We start from the raw sequence: 25,846 nt of genomic DNA on the forward strand, positions 1-25,846 counted from the left end.
AGGCCCTTTCTGAAATGTTTGCTTGTGAGCTTTGAATTTAAACTTCTATCGGGGTTATTAGACAAAGATTGGTCTGGACTGATTGTGGAATGGGCTATAGAACCTTTTCTTGCATGTTTAAGAAACCTGTACATTTCCCCAGCATGCTGTAAAGAGATAGGTAACAATTCTACTCCTGAAACTAACACACTGTATGTTAACTCTAACTGGAATTTATATAAAAACTTGAAACACACACACACAAAAGAAATAGGTAACAAATATATGAACAAAAAACTTATAAATATCTTAAGGAAAAAAAGAAGACAGGCGTTCTTCAAATTGCTTTTATTATACAGTTGAAATATGATTAATTATAAGTATCTAGTCACTTGCACACAATTGATCAGGAACACACACTGATAAAGACATGCACTGGGTAAGAATCATTGTTGGCACATAAATACACACGGGGATTGGGCATGAAAACAATACAAGTGCGTGTTTAGGGTGGTGCCGAAATAGCCTTCAACTGACATTCCTGTGTATTTCCTAATTTAAATTGTGTTAGAAACTGGACATCTACTCCGAGAACCAATCGCCATACAGAAGAGGGAAGACCTGTGGGCCACAAAGCAGTAGATTTTTAGTTCCAGCCTAGGTTTAGCTTCCGCACATCGTAAGTGTCTTAGTTTCCTATTAATTTCCCAATCTGTGAATCAACCCAACATTCGTTCTTTAATGAAGTCCTCGCTCATACTATATCATATTTTTCTAATATTTGTGATAAAACACAATCACAGTTTTATTTTGTATGTTTGGTTTTGGATTTTCCATTATTCCTCAAGGAAGGTATTATCCAAATATTTTCCTAGAAAAAGAAAGAAATTACATGTAAACCTAACATATTCTTATTACATTTTTACTATGGCAAGTAGTCATTCACAATTTGAAATGATCATTACCTTTCTAAGCAGCACTGCATTTTTTGCCATTTTTGTTTACTTTTCTTTCCTTGAATAGAGTATCATTTCTCTTTAAGATGGCTTGCAGGATCCATGTGCTAGATACATGAGATCAAGATTTTACTTTTAATATTTTATCTTTCTTTTAGCAAGTAAGCTCTTTTTCAGCATATGATAAACACAAAATATATAAAAATTGAGCCTGCTTATGTCAAAGTCTAAATTACATTTTACAAGGGCGCCCATTTAGCCGACAAAACATTTATTGAAAACATACTGTGTGTGATATTTCTGTCAAAAATATATTCATTTATGATGAGCCCTTTGTTGTTTAATATTACGAACATTCACAAAATAAACCACTGTTAGCAAAGTTTTCACTGGAATTGTTTGTTATTTCTTTTTTTCCCCTAAAACTCAAAATCCATTAGCAGGAAACGCATCGAGTTGTATGAATCATCTGATCCACAATGATTCCATCCATGAAAAAATAAATACGATGTAGAAATAAATAGCTTTGTAGTAAAATATAAAGGTGTTTGCCCTTTGTCAAATAAATAAATAGCATGACTTCATTTTGCCTGATTCTTTCATGCGGTCTAGTAAATGAGTTTTTTAGCTGCCAGAAGCGTGTTCTTCAGAAGCATTGCCACGGTCATGGGTCCCACACCTCCAGGAACCGGAGTGATAAAGCTAGCCTTCTTCTTAACAGCTGATGGAGAAAACAGAAAGCCGTCTTTATTTTTAAATTTTTCTGAGAATTTCGTAGTTTTAAATAACTAGTTAAAAGATAAATTGAGGCATATAAAACATTTTTTTTAAGATTTCTTTTTCTTAAGTAATCTTTACACCCAACATGGGACTCAAACTTATAAACCCGAGATTAAGAGTCACATGCTCAGGGCCCCTGGGTGGCTCAGTTGGTTAAGCATCTGCCTTCCGCTCAGGTCATGATCCCAGGGTCCTGGGATCGAGTCCCACATCGGGCTCCTTGTTTAGCGGGGAGTCTGCTTCTCCCTCTCTCTCTGCCCCTCTTCGTCTCTCTCTCTCTCTCTCAAATAAATAAATAAAATCTTAAAAAAAAAAAAAAAAAGGCCACGTGCTCTACTGACTGAGCCAGCCAGGCACCCAAAAGTTTTTAAGAGTTTATTTGAGCATTTATCCATCTGCATCAGACAGCCGCAAACTGGAAGCAACCAACAGGGAGCTGGCGAGAGACTCTTAAGAGGTGGAAGCAAAGCAAGGTCATCGCTGATCGGCTATCACTTGAAGCCTAATTGGCTGTTTGTGACTGGTTGTCCTCAGGTTTTGACTTTGTAACCCTGAGGCATTTACAGGCTTAGATTTTGGTTTGCTTACATAGGCCGCCGTGGCATTAGAGCCACAGGGGTCTAACAGCTTCCTTGTCTAATGAATTTAAGGGAATAGAGTGGATTTTCCTGCATTACACATATAACTCTGACAACCTCGAAACATTTTTAGAATGAGGTAGCCTATACACACTCACACACTTAGACAAACAACCCTGCGTGTGTGATCTAATCAGGGGAAGACGGTAGGTTGAATCTCCAGGCAGCTGGTTTTACATGATGAAAATCTATAACCCACGAGGGATTCAACTACCCGTAATGCTAGTTAACTACTTCTAAGATACATGATATTGGTCACAAAGGGGGACCAGGATACAGACAGTTCAGCACACAGCATTTGTTAAATTGATAAATTCCTATTCTAACAACAGCGTCATTTATGTGTGGATAATACATTCCAGTGCACGTCTAATAAAAATCACCAAACATATTTGAATTACTAAGCATATACACATAGTCCTGTTCTAAGGTATGTAGACTTCTTATGCAGTGAATAGACTCAAAGAAAATGACCGAGAACTTTCAGCAAGTTTTATTTAAGAATGTTTTCACACCCACATTATTACACGTGAATGGCCCCATGCTCTGACCTGCTGGTTTTATGCTTCGCTGTGTGAATATGAACAATGAAGTTTTCCCAGATAACTCTTTCACAAAGTTAGCATAGACAATACTACTTTAACGCATACTCTGACATTATTAGTCACGTGGTACTTAGACGTATGGCCCTTTACAAGTTTGCTCATGTATGCTTCTATAGGAATCAAAACGAACAGACATTTTCTAGATCTCAGGTATTATTTTTTTTTTAAAGATTTTATTTATTTATTTGACAGAGATAGAGACAGCCAGTGAGAGAGGGAACACAAGCAGGGGGAGTGGGAGAGGAAGAAGCAGGCTCATAGCAGAGGAGCCTGATGTGGGGCTCAATCCCATAAAGCCGGGATCACGCCCTGAGCCGAAGGCAGACGCCTAACCGCTGTGCCACCCAGGCGCCCCCTCAGGTATTATTTTTGTACAATTTATATTGCCTTCTCAAAGTAGGGTTTGTAAACTTTACACTTACCTTATTTGAAGTTTACTAGTACATTAGAATTTTTTTTTTTTAATCAGAGGAAGAGCAAAGGAATAGTATTCTTTTTTTTTTTTTTTTTTTTTTTTTATTCATTTGACACAGAGAGAGAGACGGCAGCGAGAGAGGGAACACAAGCAGGGGGAGTGGGAGAGGAAGAAGCAGGCTCATAGCGGAGGAGCCCGATGCGGGGCTCGATCCCAGGACCCTGGGATCATGCCCTGAGCCAAAGGCAGACGCTCAACGACTGAACCACCCAGGCGCCCCAGGAATAGTATTCTTTTACTTACATCCAAATAGGCTTAAAGACATCACAAAAAAGAAAAAAATCCAGCTAGTGTGTATTGTCAATTTTCTCATGGTATGTAACAAAGACAAGATACAAATACTTATGATTTGGAAGGTAATAGATTAGTTTCCCAAACAGCCCCTCTACACATGAACGTTCCCTTTCCCTCGCCGCACTCCCATCCAATGTCAAACACTAGGCTAGGTCAATAGCCATTTCACAGAGAGCTATGAATTACCAACCCTTTCCTCCTTTGCTCCAGCGAGTCCTTCCACCTGGAATACTCTTCTACTTTATCCAAATAAGAATCTCCTTATTATTCTTTAAAAGCCAATAAAATGTTACCTGGCTATAATTTTTCTCAAAAACTCACCCCTTCAATGTTTTTTTCTTTGTTTTTTGGATTTTGTTTTTTTTTTTTTTTTTTAAGATTTATTTATTTATTTGACAGAGAGAGACAGCCAGCAAGAGAGGGAACACAAGCAGGGGGATTGGGAGAGGAAGAAGCAGGCTCCCAGCAGAGCAAGGAGCCCGATGCGGGGCTCGATCCCAGGACTCTGGGATCACGCCCTGAGCTGAAAGCAGACGCTTAACGACTGAGCCACCCAGGCGCCCCTCACCGCTTCAATGTTGAATTAAAAGCCCCATCACCTGTGTTTCCAGTAACTTTATACATAACTCTGTTATGGAAATTAACACCCTGTGCTGTCTGCCCCTTCACTAGGCTCGAGCAGCTGGATGGTAGCAGCCCAGCCTTCACAGCTGGTGCTGTCACCACTGGGTTTAATCTAAGGGTCTCTCCACATATAGGTCAGGCATTCAGTAAATTCGGATAAAGTGAACTAAATAGCCCTTGAAATTTATTTTTTTTTATTTTTTAAAGATTTTCTTTATTAATTTGTCAGAGAGAGAGAGAGAACCCACAAACAGGAGTGGCAGGCAGAGGGAGAAATAGGCTCCCCGCCGAGCAAGGGGCCTGATGTGGGACTAGATCCCAGGACCCTGGGATCATGACCTGAACTGAAGGCAGACGCTTAACCAACTGAGCCACCCAGGTGTCCCAAGCCCTTGAAATTTAAAATCTAAAATCAATTTGCAGGAATGTGTCAGTGGATACAAACAATTTAGTTCAAGTTAATTTACTGAAAACCTCAAGCTACTAATTTACCAGTCCCTTCCAGGACCTTTAATATAGAATTGGAAAAGCCATGCCCTTAAAATATCAATGGATCTCTAGAAAAATGTATTATGCTACTACTCTTTATTCTGATAATATTTAAAATCATGTATTTATGAAGTACTGACTCTGAAATATTAATGGCTAAAAATAAAAGACTACTGAATGATATGTACAAATTAAATCTTTAATGGAAAACAAAATGGTTCATTTCACAATCAAAAGGTAGATAAAATTCACCATGTTAGGGAATCTGCTGTGGGTAAATAGTCATTTTATATAATGTGGTTTTCAACTTTGAAAGGTAAAGTGGCTTGGAATTATGCATGTATAAAAAATAGAAATAATCATAGTCAAGTGAATCAATTGAATACCTGCTATCTGCCAAGAACTTTATAAATATTATTTTAGTAATTCCTATGGAATTATTATTTCATTTTAATAGATGGAGAAAGTGTGTCTCCCTGAAGTGAGAGTGACTTACCACTCCCTTATATGATAGAGACGCTATTTAGAGCCGGGTTTGAAGCATTCTACGGCTCCAGAATTCCACCCCATCCCAATGCAACAGTATTACCATGACCTGAATAAGTAGAAAAGTCCCAAGAAAGTCTCATGTGCCAAAAATTAACTCATTTTTCTCAAGGGTTTGGAGGAGAGTCTGAAAAAAGAAACAAGGAGGAAAGTTCTAATAAAGGGACTTTCCTACATTTTTACTCTGAGTACTCACAGCTCATCATCTCTGAATTCCATCCAGCACTTCGAATTACACAGCTGGCTGAGCGGTCTGAGTTGCTTTCTTCCTGGGCGTCAGATCAGATAAACCACTGGTCTGCTCAGGGATCATGACACTCCTCTTCCAAATTATGTGTTCACAATATGCTTACTATTGCATTCTTTGGCTCAAAAAAGTGAGGTTTGGGGTGGAGGGAGAGGGATGGGGAAGAGCTGTTGCACGAGATCACACCTGCCTGATATCTGTAGCTTGTGTCTGCTTTTTTGCACACTTGCCTGGTAGGAAGTAACCCACGTTTATCTTGTCTTGCCCACTGTTCAGAGAAGTGCACTACGTGATGGGTAGTGGGCCGCCACCCGGCCCCGCTAGGGCTTCTCTGGACATTCGTAAGCATTCAGCTGCATCAGCGGCGCCCCGTCCATTACTCACTAAGCAGATTATATCACTATGAACATACCTGGCTATTCAAATACTGTTTTCAAGTTTTTTTAATCTTTGAAATAAAGTGGATGAATATGAAAATTAAGTTTGTACACAGTCATGAGAGGTCAACCATTATGAGTTTGATGGGAAAAAAAAAACATAGAAGGTCTCTATCCCTTTTGATTTGATTTTCATGAAAATCTATATCTGAGAAAGAAATATAAGTTTATCTGCTGCTGGCTAGAGTTTATGTATCGTCGATTCACATAAGAACCAGGGTATAGAAGTACTGATGTCTCAAGAAAGGTAGGGAATTATCATTGGCAAATGCCAGTGGGTACAGGTGCCAGTGCTCAAAAGAAATTCTCTCGTCTCATGATTTTGCATAACTACCTCAGGGCTGTCCTACGTGACATGTTTATGAAGTGTCAGAAGTGGCTTGTGAGCTAAAATTAGTCATGTGAGAAAGAGTTAAATCCAATACGTCTGCTGCTCCAAAGCGCGTCTTCCCCCATCGCGTCTGCAAGAGAGTAAGTTAACGAGCATTACGTCACCAGAATAATCTCTCATTGGCTGGTCTTTCCCTGAGGGCAGACAAAGGTTTGCACCTGCTTGTAGAAGATGATGCTTTTAAAGATTAATCCTATTATGTGTGGGGAAAGTGTTCTGTATGCTCTACTGAAATGAATTACAGAAGCACTTGAAGGCAATCATTTCCTTCGGAGACTTACTCCGCGTTAAGGTCTGAGGGAGTATGTGTATCTGTTAAGGAAAATGCCAAAAATTCTGTATGGATGAGAACCAGGTACAGAGATCCCCCTGCTATCCAAAAGTAAAGCAGTCCTAGGAAACCTTCCATAAGCCAAAATGGTGTAAGCTAAGAAGCATATACCATTAATTTATATGGAAAAGATGTTGAGCATGCCCAGACCTAAAAAATAACCTCTTTGGCTTTTCTGACATCTGAGGACATCTCTCGCTAACAGATGCACAGAATAAATGGGGCTAAGCATAGATGCTCCCAGACCCCGTTCACAGCTCTGGCGGCTACATGGTGAGATGCTGAGTGCAGTTCCCTGGGAAGGAGCGCAGCGGGGCCCCTCTCTCCGCTCGGGGTGCACACCGCCTCTCCAATGCTCCCTGCCAAGCAAATGCTGAATGCTTTTTGCTTTGCACCTTTTGTTTCTTTCTTTTTTTTTTTTTTTTCAGAAAAGCGAAAATCCTCATTGGATTTCTTTCACTTAGAGAAAACAGATACTAATGTAGGTTTTGTTTTGTTGTTTTGTTTTGTTGTTTTTGGTAAAAGTAAAGCGGCACCATGAACTTTCAAAAAGTGGGGGACATGCATTAGCTTTTGATCGATATCAGGATTTTCATGAGAGGACTGTGAACAGGGATTGCACAATCAGGAAGAGATTCAATCATGAAGTTAACATGATTCTAGAGTTATTGAAACTGACTGTGAACGCAGATAAAACAATGGTCACAGATCCTATTGTTATCTGCATGGAACCTGCTCCGGGGAATGAGATTCAGAGGAAAATGACTTGGTCATGCTTGGAGCAGGTTTCTGAGAATAAAGATTATCTTGAGGAAAGGCAACGATTATCATGACAACTTATTTCAATGACCTCTCTATAAACTGTAGACACTGCAAAGTGAATTCTGTAGGTTTCCTTGGGGGTGATAGGGTTCTGCCAGCATGACCTAGAATATCAGAGGGCACGTTCAGTTGTACAGAATGAAAAGAGATGACCATTTGGGATGCGAGACTTGCCTTTGCAATTCTACTCTTTGTTTGACATACCTTTCCTGCACTTTTCCACCTGATGAATATTTATTCTTCTTCGCAGATCTGGCTACATGTCACTTCCTTCGTGGCGCCCATTAACTCCCCAGGCTGAGTTAACTGTTCACTCACCCATCCATGAAACTTAGCAGAGTGATTTTCAATTTGCAGCCGTAACATATGCTGGAACCAGCCTCCTGAGAAATGTAGTCACACGACATAGGCCTCCTCCCCCCCCTCAAGATTCTAGTGCACACTGCTGAGAATCATTTGCTAAAGTGAGATTCCTAATAGTGGTGGTGTGAGGGGGAGGGGGTTATTCGTGTCAACAGCAGCGAAGAGGAAGTTTAAGACATGGTTGAAATTCACTGCTTCATTAAGCTACCTCGCTTGGGGATTTCTGGTTTCCCAGTCAGGCCCCAGGCAAACCCCAGCATGCAAATGCTTGAGTCACAGTCGCTAATGCCCCATCGGTCAAAGCAAGTCACGTGGTCAAACTCACCTTGAAAGACTTGGGATAAGAAGAATGGTAAAGCCACATTGCCAAAGGGATGCACACAGGGGAAAGAAGAAATACCTAGTCGGGTTATTGTTGTTGTTTTTTTTTTTTTTAATAATCTACTATAACAGTTTTTTGGCTTAGAGATGAAATCTCTAACCTCCCGCCAGATTCATTCTCTCAAACACAGATTATTAGATCACTTCAGCTTTGAAATATCTGATGAATCTTCACTGTCTTCGGGATAAAGTAGAAACTGTTTATACTTGTGGCAATTAAGGTCTTTTAGGATCTGGCCCTCTACCCGGGTATGGCGTTATTTCCTAACCCTTGCATATTTTCCTAACTTATTCATTGTTCCCACACTGGCTCCAGTTTGGCTCAGATCGATTCACCACAAATGTTTCTTGAGGACGACAGCCAGAGCCACTGTCCCTTGGAGCTGATAGTGTAGCTAGGAGGTGCATATTGAAAAGATAGTCGCCCAAAGGACAATTGAACTCGGGCTATGAATGTGCCACACATGTGAATGTGAGGAGGCCCTCCCCGAGCCCCGCATACATCGGTGGTGTTTGTCTAGGCCAAGCCCAGAAACATGAAGGATAAATCCAACTTTTCCATGTGAAATGAAGAGGTGGGGAGTAGCCAGTGTCTTGGTAGGGGGAACAAGGTCTGTGCAGGAATGAAGGGGAAGGGTCCTGCTTGTGTAGAGCCCAGAAGATAATGTTAACAATTCTGGATATTAACCTAAGAGCAATGGTTAAAGTATTTCTAAAATTTGGGGGGGAAATATACGTATTCTGGGGCAAGATAAGATCAAATGGGGAAACTGTCTGTTTTGTGTTGGCATACTTCTCTCATGAAATGAGTTCATCATCTGGGGCAGAGGAAAGGGAGAAAAAAAAGTGAGAACATAAGGTATGTGCTAAGATGGTAATAAATTCTGGTTCTTGTGCGAGCGACTCAAGGCCCTCAGCAATCAGATATGGGCATCAGAGAAAGATGTGCAAAGTTCCAGAAAAGCTTTCAGATCTGATGGATGTTAGAGGGCTAAGATAAAGGACAGAATACAATGCAGACATGAGGAAAAGGTAAAAGCAAAGGAGGTTCGATCTGACAATGAGTTCAAGGTAACACAGGAGCTGACAGAAGTTCATTATGACCAAAGTACGTGAGGAAAACAATAGAACAAGATGGAGGGGGGAGTGGCCGTGTGCTACATGACCCCCAGGGGAGGGGGCAGGACATTTAGGTTGGGTGATGGCAGCTGTAGTTATAGTGTCCTGGTGAATACACTTTTAAGAAAGTCTTTTGTAAATAAACTTGGCTATCTCTATCTGTAGGAATAGCCAGTTTTGCAAAATGAGAACCTGGGAGTGAAAAATGTATACTACTTAATAATTTTCAGAAAATGACGGAGAAATTCATGTTGTATTTTCACAAAGTTCCAGGTCCTTGAATGTTATGAAATTACTACCCAAGAAAGTCTTTTTTACCCTGAAATCTGGAAGCTAATCTGTCATGTTCCCTTTTTACCACTCTGTAGATGATTACTTTTTTTTTTTTTTTTTTTTTGGTTACTAGCTTCTGATTTCTAAAGTAAAGAATTCAGATGGGCGTGGCTTGATATCTTTTCCATTATTCTTACTTGAAGACAACCACGTTTCAAGATCAGGATTAGAACAAGAAGTACAGAGCAGAGGTTATTAGGTTATTTCATGTTTAAAATTTGAGGTGATGACAGGGATGATGGAAGAAATGAGGTGTCCGGTCTATGTGTCTCAAAAAAATCCAGGGGTGACATGTGATCACAAGGTGTGGAAAGATCACTCATGAAGGATACTAACAGCAACATAAGAGACATCAAAATGTCTTTTAGCAACTTAGGTGAGAATGAAAGAAAACATATGTGACCATTAATCTTTGGTACCAGCAAACCATCATGCTTCATGAGAGGGTATCAATGGTTGGTATGTTCTATGTCATTATTTCCTCTGGAAACTTCATATTCCCAGGTTCCTAGGGTCTGGACTTAATAATCCAAACTCTCGCCTAAGATACTTTGTTAGGAAGACTCAATGATTCTTTGGCAATAGTGAATTTCTACTACTGGTATCTACTACTCCAAAGTTTCCAAATAACGGAATTTCCAGATGTACCTAACAACTGATTTTGCTGGTATGGCTTGGAAGTTGTCTATTCTGGCAGACTCAAAGAAAACATTTGTGTTTTATAAATGTAGTTTTGGGTGGAGGATGAGGAACTCATGTCTCAAGTCCCTGTAATATTGTTGTATTTCTCTTTGTATTTTGTCCAGTTCTCTGCCACTTCTAAGGAAGTACTCCACGACCCATGTCAGACTTGCAACAAGGCTACAACGAATTTTTAAAACCAACTTCCCTCCCCAAAAGGAAAAGGAATGATTCCTTAGGTGTGGCAAAACGGCAGATGAAAATTTCCTGTTTTTCTCACATGAATTTCAGCCTTCTAGTATACATGTGTAATTGTCTGAATTAAACGCTTGGAGGATTTTCCCATGCTTCTGAATACAGGCCATTGAGACACGACCTCTCAAACACATCCACTGTAATGAAGGGGAGACAAGCTTCAGGAAAATGAAGTACGTGAATAAGAACCAGAAAAACCTGACTGGCACAGCACTGGAGAAATAGTATGACTCAGGAGGTCATATGGAAACCACTCCACTTTCTCATATGGTTGACAGAAAAATGACAGTCAAGAGCATGATGAGCCGGAGAGAGTAAAGGGCTCCTTGGCGAATGAATGGCTCACCGCTGAACTCTTGCAACGCGACAAGGAATCAGATACCCCAAAGGCAATCGACTATGTGTCCTCTTGCATTTATCTGGTTGCCCGATTCTGGGGTTTCTACAAGATTTCTACATATATGAGGACATTCATTAACTCAGCACCCTTTGGGGCAGTAACGGGGCAGATAGGATTAATGCCTTAATGGAGTAAAAGAGTGAAACTCTGATCCACATTTCTTGATGGACTGTGCTGGCTTCATTAGCTGTGTAAGTTGCACTTATACGTGCATCCCTCACCTATTCACTGTGCTATCTGTGTGTGCAAGGTGGTTAAGCCTTTTATTTTTCCCTTTACTTTTCTCCTTACATTAAATCAAGTCTCCACATATCCAGCTACCTGCCTCATAGACGTGAATACCATGGATACTGCTCATGCCACTCAGAACGCGTTCAATGGAGCCAAATGGCAAATCAACCACCAAGTGAAAACCTGAAATTGCTTTCTGTGAACTCTGTCTATGACCCATCCATGGAACCTCCTTCCTGACCACGGATGGCATCAGCTACCAGTGCCAGTTTCCATTTCAGCAGGCGGGAGTGAGGATTACCGCCATGTGTTTTTCTAGTACTCTACCAAAAAGACTAACACTATCTCCCTTTCATTACTTCTAGAGAAGAAACATAATCATCACGTACTCCTCTCATTCCCCCCAGTCCTTTTTCCTCAAACCACTGAACATTCCTATCATACAGTGAGAAATCTGTAAACTAGATAGGCTGTTTGCAGTGTTCTCCAATCTCTCGGCACGGCCTCGATGTCGATGGTAGCCTGCCATCATCAACACAAGATACTAGGAGATAAAATCTCCTTCCAGAGATATTTGTACTTTGGTATGGAGCCCTGAGAAACAACTACAAAAGAAAATCTCATCGTTAGGTGTAAAAGAAGCAGCAAGATTTCCAGAGGCACTGGCCCTTCTCTTGTTCCTGTGGATGTCCTTTCTGTGCTTCAACTTTTAACTCCTCTGTGAAGGTAGATTGCTCCATTGCCAAATACATTCTTCTACAAAGAACGTCTTTAAAGCTGACCTGATTTCAAAGACCTAGACTTTACAATGAGCAAAATATGTGTGAGGTGAGCCACAGTGGGGGTAGCTGGCTCACTGATAAGGATCGCATAGTGACCATGACTACCTGTTTTACTAAATGACCTGTAGAGGCACTATGACCACGGTGTTTGTAGCAGTCTCTCTAACAGAGACTTTGGCAAATTCCCATCTGCTTTAAAAAAATGATTGGAAGAGGGGAGCCTGGGTGACTCAGTTGGTTAAGTGTCTGACTCTTGGTTTTGGCTCAGGTCATGATCTCAGGGTCGTGAGATCCAGCCCTGCATCAGGCTCTGTGCTGAGCATGGAGTCGGCTTCAGAGTCTCTCTTCCTCTTCCTCTCCCCCTCTTGCTCACTACCTCTCTCTCTCAAATAAATAAAAAAATCTTTAAAAAAAATGATTGGAAGAAGTCATCTCTGGGTTAAAGCGTTAGGTCCTTCCTTACCCTAAAGCTGGACTTTGGGGTTACCTTATAATCACCTACCATAAAAACTGGTATTTAGAGTCAGATTGGCCATATTATTATGAACTGAATGTTTGTCCCTCCAAAATCTGTACGTTGAAATGCTAACCTAGGATGTGATGGTATTAGGAGGTGTGGCTTTGGGGAGTTTATTAGGTCATGAGGGTGGAGCCCTCAGGAATGGGATTAATGCTTTTATTAAAGAGACCCCATAGAGCTCTCTCATTCTTTGCATTATATGAGGATACAATGAGAAGTTAGCTGTCTGTAACCCAGAAGAGGGGCCTCATCAGAATCTGACTATTGTTGGCACTGGGATCTTGGATTTCCAGCATTCAGAACTATAAGAAATAAATGCTTATTATTGAAGCTGCCCAGTCTGTGGTGATTTGTTATAGAAGCCTGAACTAAGACACACACCATCGAACTAAATGATTAACACTGAACACTGAGATGGTGGGGAGTCACTTTAACTTCTTTCGTTTTGTTTGTTTTACAATATCACAGATTAATAGTGCTCTATAAGGGATCTACTTCAAAGATAGTACCATTTCCTTATAAACTGGCAATACTCTTACTTTCCCATCTTGTGGAACACATACTTGGGAGTAAATAGTGCCAAAATCACCTCCAAAAGAAGGCTACTTTAAATCAAAGCAGATGAACAAAGGGAAAAGAAAAACAAAAAAAGAGGAAGGCACACCATAAAAAAGACTCTTAACTATAGAGAACACACTGAGGGTTGCTGGAGGGGAGGTGAGCAGAGGGATGAGCTCAATGGGTGATGGACATTAAGAAGGGCACTTGTGATGAGCACTGGGTGTTACCTGTAAGTGATGAATCACTAAATTCTACTCCTGAAACTAGTATTACACTATATGTTAACTAGCTAGAATTTAAATAAAAGCTTGAAGCATTAAAAAAGAAGAAGCAGCAGCTTACTTTAACATGTAATCTGGAGAATATAAATTCCATGAGAGCAGGAAGTTCACCCTTGTGCACGGCTATATCCCTAGTACTTTGAAGGTATGCGGAATGAGAAATATGTGTTAAGTAAATCAACGAATGACTCAATGGATGTATTAGTACTGGATCTGGATTGTTGTAGGTTAATAATATGTTTGATGCTACCTTGAGTGGCAGCTTTTGTTCCCACTAAGGCAACTTTAAGGAATTACTTCTGTAATGTAAGAGTCACATTAGAGATTTATAAGTACCGAGGATGATCACACAGCTGAGCCATGGTATGACTAAGAAGGCTGAGACCTGCTGTGGGATGGAGCGACAGAAGAAATGTAGGACAAGAAGCTCACCTTACAGAGGCGTACAGTTCAGTCGACCACAAGTGAGGAGAAGTGAAGGCAGTATAGGATTAAGAGCAAAGTGAACAAGGCAGACGGGACCGGCTGTAGGAGCCTGGAGAAGGTGGGGATAAGCATGAGTGCTTTAAAGTGGATTCATAGGAGTTTTGGGTGAAGAGCAGAAGAGAGTCGAGGCCAAAAAAGCAATGAGGGACAGGGTGGTAACCGCAATGCAAAGTTACATATTTCTGGATTAGTACTGAAGTAAGCATGGAGAGGGAGGTGAGTCATGTGTGTACACACACACACACACACACACACACACACACACACACATATACATACACACACATACATATACACACATATACACACATACACACACACACACATACACACACACATACACACACATACACACACACACAGACTGTCTTCTGCCAGGCACTGTGCTCAGCAAGTCACATTCATTAGCTCATGTGAGGTGATTATTTCATTTAATCTTCATAACAACTTCATAAGATAGCCATTATTATCTCAGTTTTTCAGATGATAAAATCAAGTCTCAGAGAGGTGAAGTGATTTGCCTAAGATCATAATTGTTTTATGCAACAGAACTAGGATTCAAACCTAAGTCAGCCTGACTGCAAGTCATAATCTTTTTAGAAAGATTGGACAAAATATACAAAGAGCATGGAGTGACAAGGTAACTCTCAGATTTCAAAAGTGAAATACTGAGCATACACAAGCCATCTGGAAGTGACTATAGTAAAAGAAGAGAAAATAGAGATTAAAAGCTGCTTTAAAAGCATTCCACAGGTTTGAGTTCCACATCTAGCAGTTTCTTGAAAATGGTACTGGGCTTCTATAATAATTCTACACCCCTTTGTCCTCATCTTTTGACTACTGGGTTAGAATTTTGAAGAGTAATTCTGACCAGAGAGAGTCCCAAATTATAGAGTCCCTTTTGTTGTGGGAGGGATTTCATGTCAAGTAGAGATGCTTTGAAGAATGCCAGGTAAGCCTCCAGCTACTCGAGGCACAATTTACACTGTCTTATTTCCCTTGTTCAACAATGGTGAGCCTACTATGGGTACAAAAGACCTTTTGCAATTTTAGCTTTTTGCCTTTGATCTGCTATTTCTCACCTGGAAAGAGCCCCTTCTCTCTCTCTCTCTCTGTCCACTCTCTACCCTATATACACACACTTAGGTAAAATGCATCTGTTCAGATTCATCTCAAAAGGATTCTAGAACTGGCAACTGCACTCTTGCTTATTTGAAAACTCGTAGAGTCATAATTGATTCTTCTCTTTCTTTTATATCTAATCATTCAGCCAATCCTTCCAACTGTTCTTTAAATTATATCTACCATCTAACCACCTGTTAACACCTTCACCCATTACCGTGCTGGCCCACACCCCATCTTGGATAATTTCTTACTTGGATAATTACAATAGCTCTTAACAGGTACCCTATTTATATCCTAACCTCTCTAAGGTCTATTTGCCATCAGTAGCCAGAGTGATCCTGTTAAAATGCAAGTCAAATGTCATTTCTTTGCCCCAAATCCTCTCATAGCTTTCCACTGCACTTCATGTGAAATCCAAATTTCTTCCCACAGCCTCCATGATGTGGCACCCCTGCTGCTGCCTCTTTGACTTTATTCCCCACACTCCTTCCCCTTATTTACTCTGTGCCCATTACAACGGCCTTCTGGCAGCTCATGACAGCCAGTAGCGTGCTGATCCCCAAGGCCGCCACACTTGCTGCTCTGTGTGTGTGGACCCTTCCTCTTCCATATATCCACACGGTTGTCTCCCTCACTTCGTTCAGGTGAGCAGTGCGCCTTCCCTGAACAACCTTTTTAAGCGACCTTACTCTATAATTCTCTAACCTCCCTTATCTTGCTTTATCATTGTAACAGCAAACACTGCCTAACATATCACATGGATATGTATGTGTTTGTTTATTACCTGTCTTCTCCCACCAGATGTAAGTTACCTGTGGCTTAGGACTTTGCCTCTTCAGATCACTGCCATGCCTCAAGTGCCTATCACGATGCCCGTCACATACCACTGCTCCAAACCCTCCTGCATCCCAGCCTCAGCCTCGCTCTGGCCTCGAGGAATTCCTGAGAGGGCCAAGGGAGGCTCCTTCCCTTTCCACTGTGCTCCTCAACTCTGTTTGCAAAGGGCTGTTGTGAGGGGCCAGAGAAGCCCCTCTGACTCTACAGTGCTGGGAATCGTGGGCCAGGAAGAAAATCACTGGCAGGAGATGGGCTCAGCTGTTGTGACCCCTGCAAGGCTGGTATAGACCACACTTGGTATAGTTTAAGAGAAGAGCATGTTGTAAGATAGATGGATGAATTAGCCCAGGAACTGGGCCATCTCTTCTCCCTACTGTCCAGGGCAGTTGGCCTAAGGGTTCCCTTTCCCTCCCTCCCTAGGACCATCCTCTCCCCATCCACACATTCCTTTCCACGTTTAAGCACAGACTCTCGTGAAAATTGTTCTTTCCAGTAGTTCAGCGAACTGCTGTTGGTTCTGTGTCATCCCTCTGCAGCCTAGAGGGTGTAGAAACTTAGCTCCAGGAGGGCACTCGGCCCCATTGCTCTCCCAGCCTATCCACGGGAGGGTGCACACAGGACCCCACAGGAGGCTCCGAAGAGCAAGCAGAGCATTGATGAACAGAGAGCAAACAAAAACACTAGGAGGGAAAGACCCTACCCACGCCCCAGTACCTACTGTGTCCCAGCTTGAACCTAGATCCCTCACACTGCATTTTTTTAAGTCTTTAATTGAGATATAATTTACATAAAACATTGCTTAAGCTTAAAATGTATAACCTGGTGATATGATATATTTATATATTACAATATGATTACCATCCAGCTTTATTTAACACCTCTATCTCCCCACATAATTATAATTTCTTTTTTGTGGGAAAATATTTAAGAGCTAGTTTTTTTAGCAATTTTGAAACATATAATACGACATTGTTGGCCATAATCACTATGCTGTGTATTAGAGCTCCAGAACTTATTCACTTTCTAGTTGCCAATTTGTACCCTTTGACATCTTCCCTGTTCCCCCACCCCCCCAACCCCTGGTAACTACCATTCTACTCTGCTTCTACAAGTTCAGCTTTTTCAGATTCCACATATAAATAATACCACACAGCATTTGTCTTTGTTTGACTTATCTCATTAACCATAATGCCCTCAAGGTCCATCCATGTTGTCACAAATGGCAGGATTTTCTTCTATCTCATGGCTGAAAATATTCAATTGAATATAGATACCACATCTTCTTTACCCCTTCATACACTGACTGATACTTTTGTTTCCATATCTTGGCTATTGTGAATAATGCTACAATAAATATGATTATACAGATATCTTTTTGATATCCTGTTCTCATTTCCTTTGGATACATATCCAGAAGTGAGGTTGCTGAATCATAAAATCCACATTTAGAAATCAGTTTTGTTTCTACACACTAACAATGAAATAAATGAAAAAGAAATAAAGAAAACTATCCCATTCACAACAGTATCAAAAACAATAAAACACTCAGGAATAAATTTAACTAAGGAAATGAAGGATCTTTACGATGGAAGCTATATGACTTTAATGAAGAAAATTGAAGAGGACACACAGAAAAGTGGAATGATAGCCCATGTTCATGGACTGGAAGAATTAATAGTGTTAAAGTGTCCATATTACTCAAAGCCATCTATAGAGTGAATGCAATTCCTACCAAAATTCACTTTTAACAGAAATAGAAAAAAAAATTGTATGAAACCATTAAAGACCCTGAATAGTCATAGCAATCCTGAGAAAGAACAAAGCTAGAGGCATCACACTTCCTGATTTCAAACTATACTACAAAGCTATAGTAATTAAGACATTAATTACTGTGCTGGCCAAAAAACAGACACACAGACCAATGGAACAAAGTAGAAAGCCCAGAAATAAACCACTGCATGTAAGGTCCACTATTGTTTGACAAGGGAACCAAGAACACTTATTGGGGAAAGGATACTGCCTTCAGTAAATGGTGCTGGGAAAACCAAATACCAACACATAGAAAAATGAAATTGGACCCCCTGTCTTAGACTATTTATAAAAATTAAGTCCAAATGAATTAAAAACTTAAACCTAAAATCCGATACCATAAAATTTCTAGAAGAAAACAGGAGGAAAGCTCCTTGACATGGTCTTGGAAATGATTTTTTGGATATGACACCAGCAGCTAAAGAAACAAAAGCAAAATCAACAAGTGGGATTACATCAAACAAAAAAAGTCTCTGCACAGCAAAAGAAACAGTCAACAAAATGAATAGGAGAAAATATTTGCAAATCATATATCACATAAGGGGTTACTATCCAAAATACCTTACAAAAAATACCTTTAGAATTAAAACAACTAATTAACAACAAGAAAATCCAATTAAAAAATGGACAGAAGACATAGACTTTTTTCCAAAGAAGACATCTAAATGGCCAACTAGTACATGAAAAGATTCTCAACATCACTCATCATCTGGGAAATGCCTGGCAGGGCATACACACAAAAACCTCAAGACTTGAACCAGGAGACGTGCAGAGTCTGTGTGGGCCCTGAGCTCAGGACCAGCAGATGGGGCTTTCTCATAGGTTTGTCCCTAGTTCCTGCAGGCTTGACCAGAGCTTACTCACCTAACTGCCTAAAAGTACCACTGTCCTCACTACTGGAGTCTCTCTGGGGTGTGCCTGACCCAGGCCTTTGGTCTTCAGCAGAGCCTCATGGCAGTAGCAATAGCTCCATCTCTTGAGGCTGGGGGCCCTGCGTCCACTGCGGACTCCCATCCTGAGGCCTCCAGCCCACTTCTTGGCTAAATGACCAATTCAGTCAAAGCTGGCCTGTCCTCTGTTGTTATTCTACGTATCTGGGATCCTCACCTCACCCACTCTGATCTATCCTTGGACACTCTGGGAACCCTTTCTTAAGAGGCAGGTCACTTGGGGTCAGTTGGTGCCACAGTAAGACAAGCAGGGGCAGGAGGAAGCTCAGGGACCACCCCAGATGGCTCCCCTCCCAGCAGCTGGCCCTAAGCAGACCCCACACTCTCCTGACACATCTCACTGTGTGGTTTCTCTTTCTTGTCTGGACACAATCGGTAGTAATTCATATGCCCATCCTATTCAGGACCGGTTGCAGATGGTGGCTGAGTCAAGGCTGAGATGTAGATCCGTTCCCCTTGTTATTTTTCCAACTCCTGAATATACTACATGACATGCCTTTCGGTAAAAGCATGGCTTAGTGAATTTGAAGGGCTACACAGAAAACATCAGTAATGATCAAGAGATCAAAAGTAAGGTCAGTAAAATGACATGAAAAATGGAAACCACAAAGGGACTTGATGTAATTTTTAACATTGCATGAAGTTGTCAAAAAGTGTCTAGTCTTCAGGCGCCTGGGTGGCTCATTTGGGTAAGCGTCCAATTCTTGATTTCGGCTCAGGTCATGATCTCAGGGTGGTGAGACTGAGCCCCATGTCAGGTCCATGCTGGGCATGAAGCCTGCTTGGGATTCTCTCTCTTTTCCTCTGCTCGCCCACCCCCAACTCCGCTCATATGCTCACACTCTCTCTCTCAAAAAATAAATTAGTAAAAAATAAAAGTGTCTAGTCTCTACCAATGATTGAATAATAAAAATGAGTGTAGTTAGAACTGAAGACACATTTTGATGAGATTGTACTGTCTACACATTGTAAATCTACATACATTTTATCTACAGAGTTCAGGGTTAATACTGTAAGATCTGAGCCAAGATATGACTTCACTGACATTAGGCATCCACTGATCCCACAGGAAAAAGTTAATAAGTGGATCAAGGCTTTGAAAGTGACTAAAAAGCAAGCAATGAGATTGTATAATGAGGTTTTCAGAGCTGAATGAATTAAGGGTAGATTGAATGGTATGTGGGGGCTGGATGAAGAAATCTCTCTCTCTCTATTCCAAGACATCAGTTTTCAAGTTCTTGTGTACAGAATGGATCATTCTACATCCAAGCATGGCTTCCCCTCTAGAGACTGTGGATTCCACACCCTTTTCACTCCCATGTAGAGTGGCCATTTGGCTATGTTCAGGTCAACAGGATGCTAGTGGGAGTGATGCATACATTCTCCAGTTCAATCTTCTTAAATGGAAGTCATTTGTGCTCATCTCTCTTTCACCTTTCAATGGAAGAAAACATGGATGAGGAGGCAATTCAACTTCAACTGTGTGGATAAGAAGAACGCTCAAGTGGAACAGTGTTGTGGGCTGAATTGCGTCTCCCCCAAATTCATATGCTGAAGTCCTAACCATCAGTACCTCAGAATGTCACTATATTTGGTAATTAAGATGATGCCATGAGGGTGGACCCTCATTCAATCTGGCTAGTGTCCTTGTAAGAGCAGGAAAATTGGACATAGACATGTACAGAGAAAAGACAATGTGAAGACAAGGGGAAGTCGGCCATTTTCAGGTCAAGGAGAAATAACCCGGTGACACTTTGATCTCTGGCTTCTAGCCTCCGGAATTGTGAGAAATAAATTTCTGTTGTTTAAGCCACACAGTGTTTAGTACTTAGTTATGGCAGTTTTATCAAACTAATACAAACAGATGACAGTGTTATCCGTGAAGGAGGAAGAGCTGTCTAACTCCAGATGTTGGTAGGAGACAGCTGAACTACCTTGTTGGAGTTCATGCCTTTTGGGCTCCCTTTGTTACAGCAGCTTAACCTATACTCTAGTATAATACTTGGGTGAAAAAGAGAAACAACATTTAACAAAAGAGACAGTGAGGCAAACTATGATGCACTCACTAAACATAACAATGAACCAGGGCTTCAGCATGGAAAATAGCTGATAAAAATCTAGGGCACATATTCCTCAAACGACATAAAATAGGCATACATGAAACATCTGGAAGCAACTACAGTTAAAAAAATTTTGGTTGCATCAGAGTAGACATTCTTTTCCAAATAATGCGGCTTCTCTACTTTTATAATTTAAATCAGTTCCATCAACCCTGTAATGTACCTTTAGACTTATCCCAGTAATTTCCACGTATTCCTGTGACTTAAAGTCAGCGCAGAGAATCACTCTTAGTTAGACATTAGCCCCACCTATTTTGACTTTGAGAAAAGCGCCTACACGTTGTTCCTACCTCTTCATTGCCTTTTTCAGCAGTTCTTCCCAGCATTATTTTATTCCCTGTTTTGGTACAGACCAAGGAGTGGAGAGGCGTGCTCGGGGACGGAACACAGGGAGGAGAGAGGGGAGGGGGTAAGGAGCAAGACATTCCAGTTCCTTTCATTCCACCACAATCCCTGAGGAATTCATCATAAAACTGAAGCCAAGCTATTAAAAGCTGCAAAGGATTATAGAAACATCTGTGTGGTAGCGACGAGGTGCAAATGAGGCCTGAGAATTCGCCAATGTGAATGAGGTCAGCTGAATTAACAGCCCGGGAAGTCATTAATTAGATTGTTCGGCTCACCAGATCCATTCAGCGAATTGCTGTCATAAAAGCAGTACAATTATGAGCTTGTCCAGGACTGCAGACGGCTTTCCAGTCAGAAGCAGCGATTTACAACTCATGCCACAAAAATCTCTTGTTTCTACCTTACGAGGATACATTCTTCTTTGTGAGAAATGTATGAAGTTTCTTTCAAAGCTACGAATAGAAAATGACCAGGTGAAAGTACAAAGGTCCCATTGTTTTTGTTGTTTGTTTTTTTCGTCTGTATAGCAAATCTAAATTTTTCAAGATAATTTATTGTGTGCTTGTTAGTAAGGAAAAACAATTCTTAGACATACAACATAATTTTATCACAGATGCTTTTAAATACTGTTTCTTCTTGCAATGCCTTAAATTAGAGGGTTGAGGCATGTTCAGGTAATTGAAGGGAATGGTAAGCATTTATCAGAGGCTGGAAGCAATAATGAACTACCTTGAATTCTATAATTAAGGATCAATTCAAACCAAAATAGCATTTCAATTTAGTGATAACTCTAAGGCCCTATTAACTCCTCAAGGCACCCAGAGAGGAAAGGAGTTGCAGGGAACACCTAACTTGGATCTATATTGAGGAAAAACACCAGTGTGGATTCCCTGGGCAAGGTGCTAAGCAAACACAACTGAATAATCACATAGTAGAAGTGATCATGGCATTGGATGTGAGTTTGAACTCTATGACTCATTGCCCACTAATTGCACTGGACACAGAGATAAATACGGGCAGTGCTCATTTTCCACAGTAGCAGAAAAGACCATACAAACCACTGTGCAAGCTGAAATGTGCAAAGCCATTTTAATAATCAACGGAGAACATTACTGCGTTTGTTCAATGGCCTTTAAAAATGTTTGTCAAAACATTAAAAACTCTCTTTCCATGGTTTATGGATGTATAGGGAATTGAAAATAGTAGGAAAGCATGTATTTAGTATGCCATAATTTATTTAAAACATTAGAAACATTGAGAATTATAGTATTTTATTTATTTGCAAACACTTGTCAAGAGTAGTTTGAACAGTGTTTTGTGTTCTTCTGCTCATATACCACACAATATGGGGGGAGCATCTTTCCTACGCCTTGGTGAATTTCGGATTCCTTTCCAAACTTGGAATGGCTTCCAACATTTTGTGTTTGCCCTTTCTCAATGCCATGAAAGACAGCTCTTTCAATGTGAAGTTTTATGCCAGTGTCACTTCCTCTGGGACACTGCCCTCGTTTTAGGAGCAACCACTTTCCTTGTTCACATGGGTAAGTTCACTGTCACTAAGTTCCTCCGGATGCATCTCCAGAATCTCTCAAAAGGCAAGTGGTGGCGCTCCCGACATCCCCTTGTCAGCTACTGCAAATCCTACTTTCGGCATTAGCGCTTCGCATTTCTCTGAGGGCACCTCCCTTTGTCTGTGATTTGTTTTTGCAAAATGTCACGTGGTTTGCTAGTGGGAAACAAGGAGTCAACAGAACTACACACTTTGCCGTTTGAACTGAGTGACGTGTGCCACGACCAACTTTGAACGGACTTTGAAGGAAGTGATGTCATTAGCCGCAGATCGCAGTGCACATTCTTTGTTGCACCATGAGTTGTGGATGGAAGAGCTAGCAGAGAAGTTCGCACTTGAGGCGGCTACAGTTACAATAGCATGCTCACTGAAATCGGAACTACTTTCTCGCAGGGCTGGTGTTATTTCCCTAAACCGTGCTAACTCACATCTGCGCATATCAGACCACTTAGAGGGAGGCCGGACGCACGTGGATACTGCTGTCTGGGCACTTTTAGAACTTGCCATTATACCTATCCTGGGGGGGAACATAAAAGAAATAACTTTGTGTCTCAAAAGGAAAGTATTAACCCAGTGAAATACAGGATAGTGGAGACGACGCAGCGTAGAAATTCCAAGTGCCTGGCTACAAGCACAGCGCCCCATCACGTGTCATCTCAGGGAGGATGCCCAGGCTCTGTGTGCCCCTGTGAAATGAGGGATGATAACAAAGCCTTCGAGGGCTATCATAAGGATTACACGAATAATTCAGGTGGAAGGCTGAGGACAAGTGCCTCTCAAACACTAACTACTATTATTACCAAATGAATAATTCCAAATGACCTGAGAAGAGGGTGTCCCCATGTCAGAAAGCTTCTCCCACCTTCCTTACCCTCGATATAATTTTCTACCAGATATGCCCACCTCCTCTCTAGGAATATTAGCAATTTTATGGCTGAGGCGGCAGGGAATTGTTGGAGGAGTGGTGAAGGGAGGGACACTCCTTTCTCTCTAGGCCATCTTGAGTCCTGACCCCCATACCAGGCCACCAGCTCAAGAAGGGCTATTGGATTCTATTCTCGGCTCCAGAGGAGAACGAAGAAAGAAGGAAGCCGAGAAGGAGCAGGGAAAAAGATGAGAACGAGAAACCGTTGCAGGTGAAGGAAGATGTGGTCCGGAACAAATCATATCTGAATGAAAACAAAACCCTGACATGAACATCAAAAAGAAATATTTAGGGTGATTTATGTTACCTTTTGTCAAGAACTATTGTAAGGGGTGAGGGAACTCTCATGCTGTGTCTGATAAAAAATATCACCCATAAATGAGGAGTCCGATTCAAAACCGAGGCCAAACATCTAATAGTAAAGATGACTAGGCATCCACATTTTCTTAGAAAGAAAACAGAGAAACTGCCTCCTGGTTTTACAAATCACTGAATTTGCAATTATTTACCTATTTCTGCTATTTCCCAAAGGGGGTCAGTTAATGAAATTATTCTTTAAAAAACGTTCCCACCAAAGGCCATCCTGTTTTCCTTTATTAGAGAGCCAAACACTTCTGCAAGGACAATTTATTTTAGCATTTGATTTTACTGGCATCCGTTTGTTTCTGCTGGCTGTTCCGTTAGAGCGAAACGCTCACCGGTACTCACAGAGCAGCCACACTTTCCCCATGGCAGTTTGCAGCCAAGTGCTACCTCTAAGTTCTGTGGCATAACCCGAGTTCAAGTTCCTCCCGCTCAGGCGAGGGATCATCCCTCACCTCAGGTTAAGTCCCGATCAACAACCTGAAGAGCGACATGTCAAAACCTATCACTTGCCTGCTCCTCTGCGCGGCTGAGTCACCGCCTCAAGGCCTTCGTGACCAAGTCTGGCTCTTCCTTAGGGTCCTGGGTCTACGAACCAGGGGGCAGCAGGAGTAATAGAAGCCATCAGATGGGCTTGCCTTACGACAGGATCAGATAACCCTGACCTTCCACAAGTGTCTGTGTTTTTACGTAATCATTTGGTAGTACTCAGCTAAACATCCAAGACGCACCAAGCATTAGGGCTGGAAAGAGCCCTTGCCATCTCTGCGGCCATTTAACTGACGACACCACCAATGGCCAGAGAGGTTGCGAGGTTACTGGGCTACAGTGCTAGGTCTAAAAGCACCTCTCTGTCTCCCAACCCAATGCCCTTTCCTGTTTATCTTATATCTGTTTCTTTTTACCACTTCCTTTTTTAAAATTTCATTTTATGTTTAGATACACATAACTGCAATTCAATTTAATAGATTCTGCCGAGTGGTGCAGTCTGAGGGATGGTATCTGTGTGTGACTGACCAAAACGCTCACTTTTTCAATGTGTTTAGAATACCCCCACAAGCAAAGAAACATTCTTAGCTCCACCTAAGAACTCATGGAAATGGTTTGAGACCCATGGACAATCATATGAGAGAAGGGTCTTAAAAGATGTGTTGAACTGCCGGGGAAGCTTGCCCTGTCAGCACTGTCAAGGTTGTGAACTGCAAAAATCTCTGCTTTTCTTGCCTCGAGCTGCGTTCTGCCTATGCCATCTGGGTGCATCGTAAGCGTGTGGTGATTTTGCAAGAAACGCACGGAAACTGTAATGTTATCAAGAAGCAGAATGACAGTGCAAGGATAAGAAATAAAATAAGGGCAGGTTTTAAAATGAAATGTTTCCTTATTCTTTTGTATTGAGAAATTCAAATAAAGTATCGCTACCTGACCTTACGGATTGGACATGACAAATGAAATAAAGAAACGAGGTCACTTCCTAAAGAGTTCGGCACACACACGTGACACACACATATGTACAGACAGACACCCACGGTTACGTGCAGAGCCATGCTTCTTCCCTGGGAGTTCCATGCCCGGCAGGGACCGTGGGATTGACAGCCTGCCCGCGCAGCGGTGTGCTCACCCGACTTTGCTCTTATCCGCCCTCCTGTCCGCACGATGTATTGCTGCACAGGCATCCTCAGGGTTTCCTTTTTTCTTTTCTTTTTTTTTTTTTAGCACCAGGTTCAGGTTGCCTACCTGATGTACCCCGGAATCTCACAAACATAGGGCCCATACCCTAGAACACTTGGGTGCC

The 25,846-nt window shown here is 41.4% G+C and overlaps 1 protein-coding gene across 4 annotated transcripts in view; it reads right to left on the minus strand.

The window, feature by feature from the left end:
- Window positions 1-320: 320 nt before the first annotated feature.
- MTHFD2L (methylenetetrahydrofolate dehydrogenase (NADP+ dependent) 2 like) overlaps window positions 321-25,846 on the minus strand; it is a 124,730-nt gene continuing 99,204 nt past the window's right edge. For 3 of the 4 annotated variants that reach the window (XM_045789579.2, XM_087864081.1, XM_045789568.2), the window contains one exon: window positions 321-1,656. In XM_045789579.2, the coding sequence (XP_045645535.2) occupies window positions 1,544-1,656 (113 nt within the window). In that variant the 3' untranslated portion in view covers window positions 321-1,543. The remainder of the gene's footprint in view (window positions 1,657-25,846) is intronic. The other variant, XR_006778112.2, reaches the window with a different exon arrangement.

The sequence above is a fragment of the Ursus americanus genome, chromosome 8 (assembly GCF_024610735.1).
Source record: "Ursus americanus isolate L20-20 chromosome 8, mUrsAme1.1.p, whole genome shotgun sequence".
NCBI lineage: Eukaryota > Metazoa > Chordata > Mammalia > Carnivora > Ursidae > Ursus > Ursus americanus.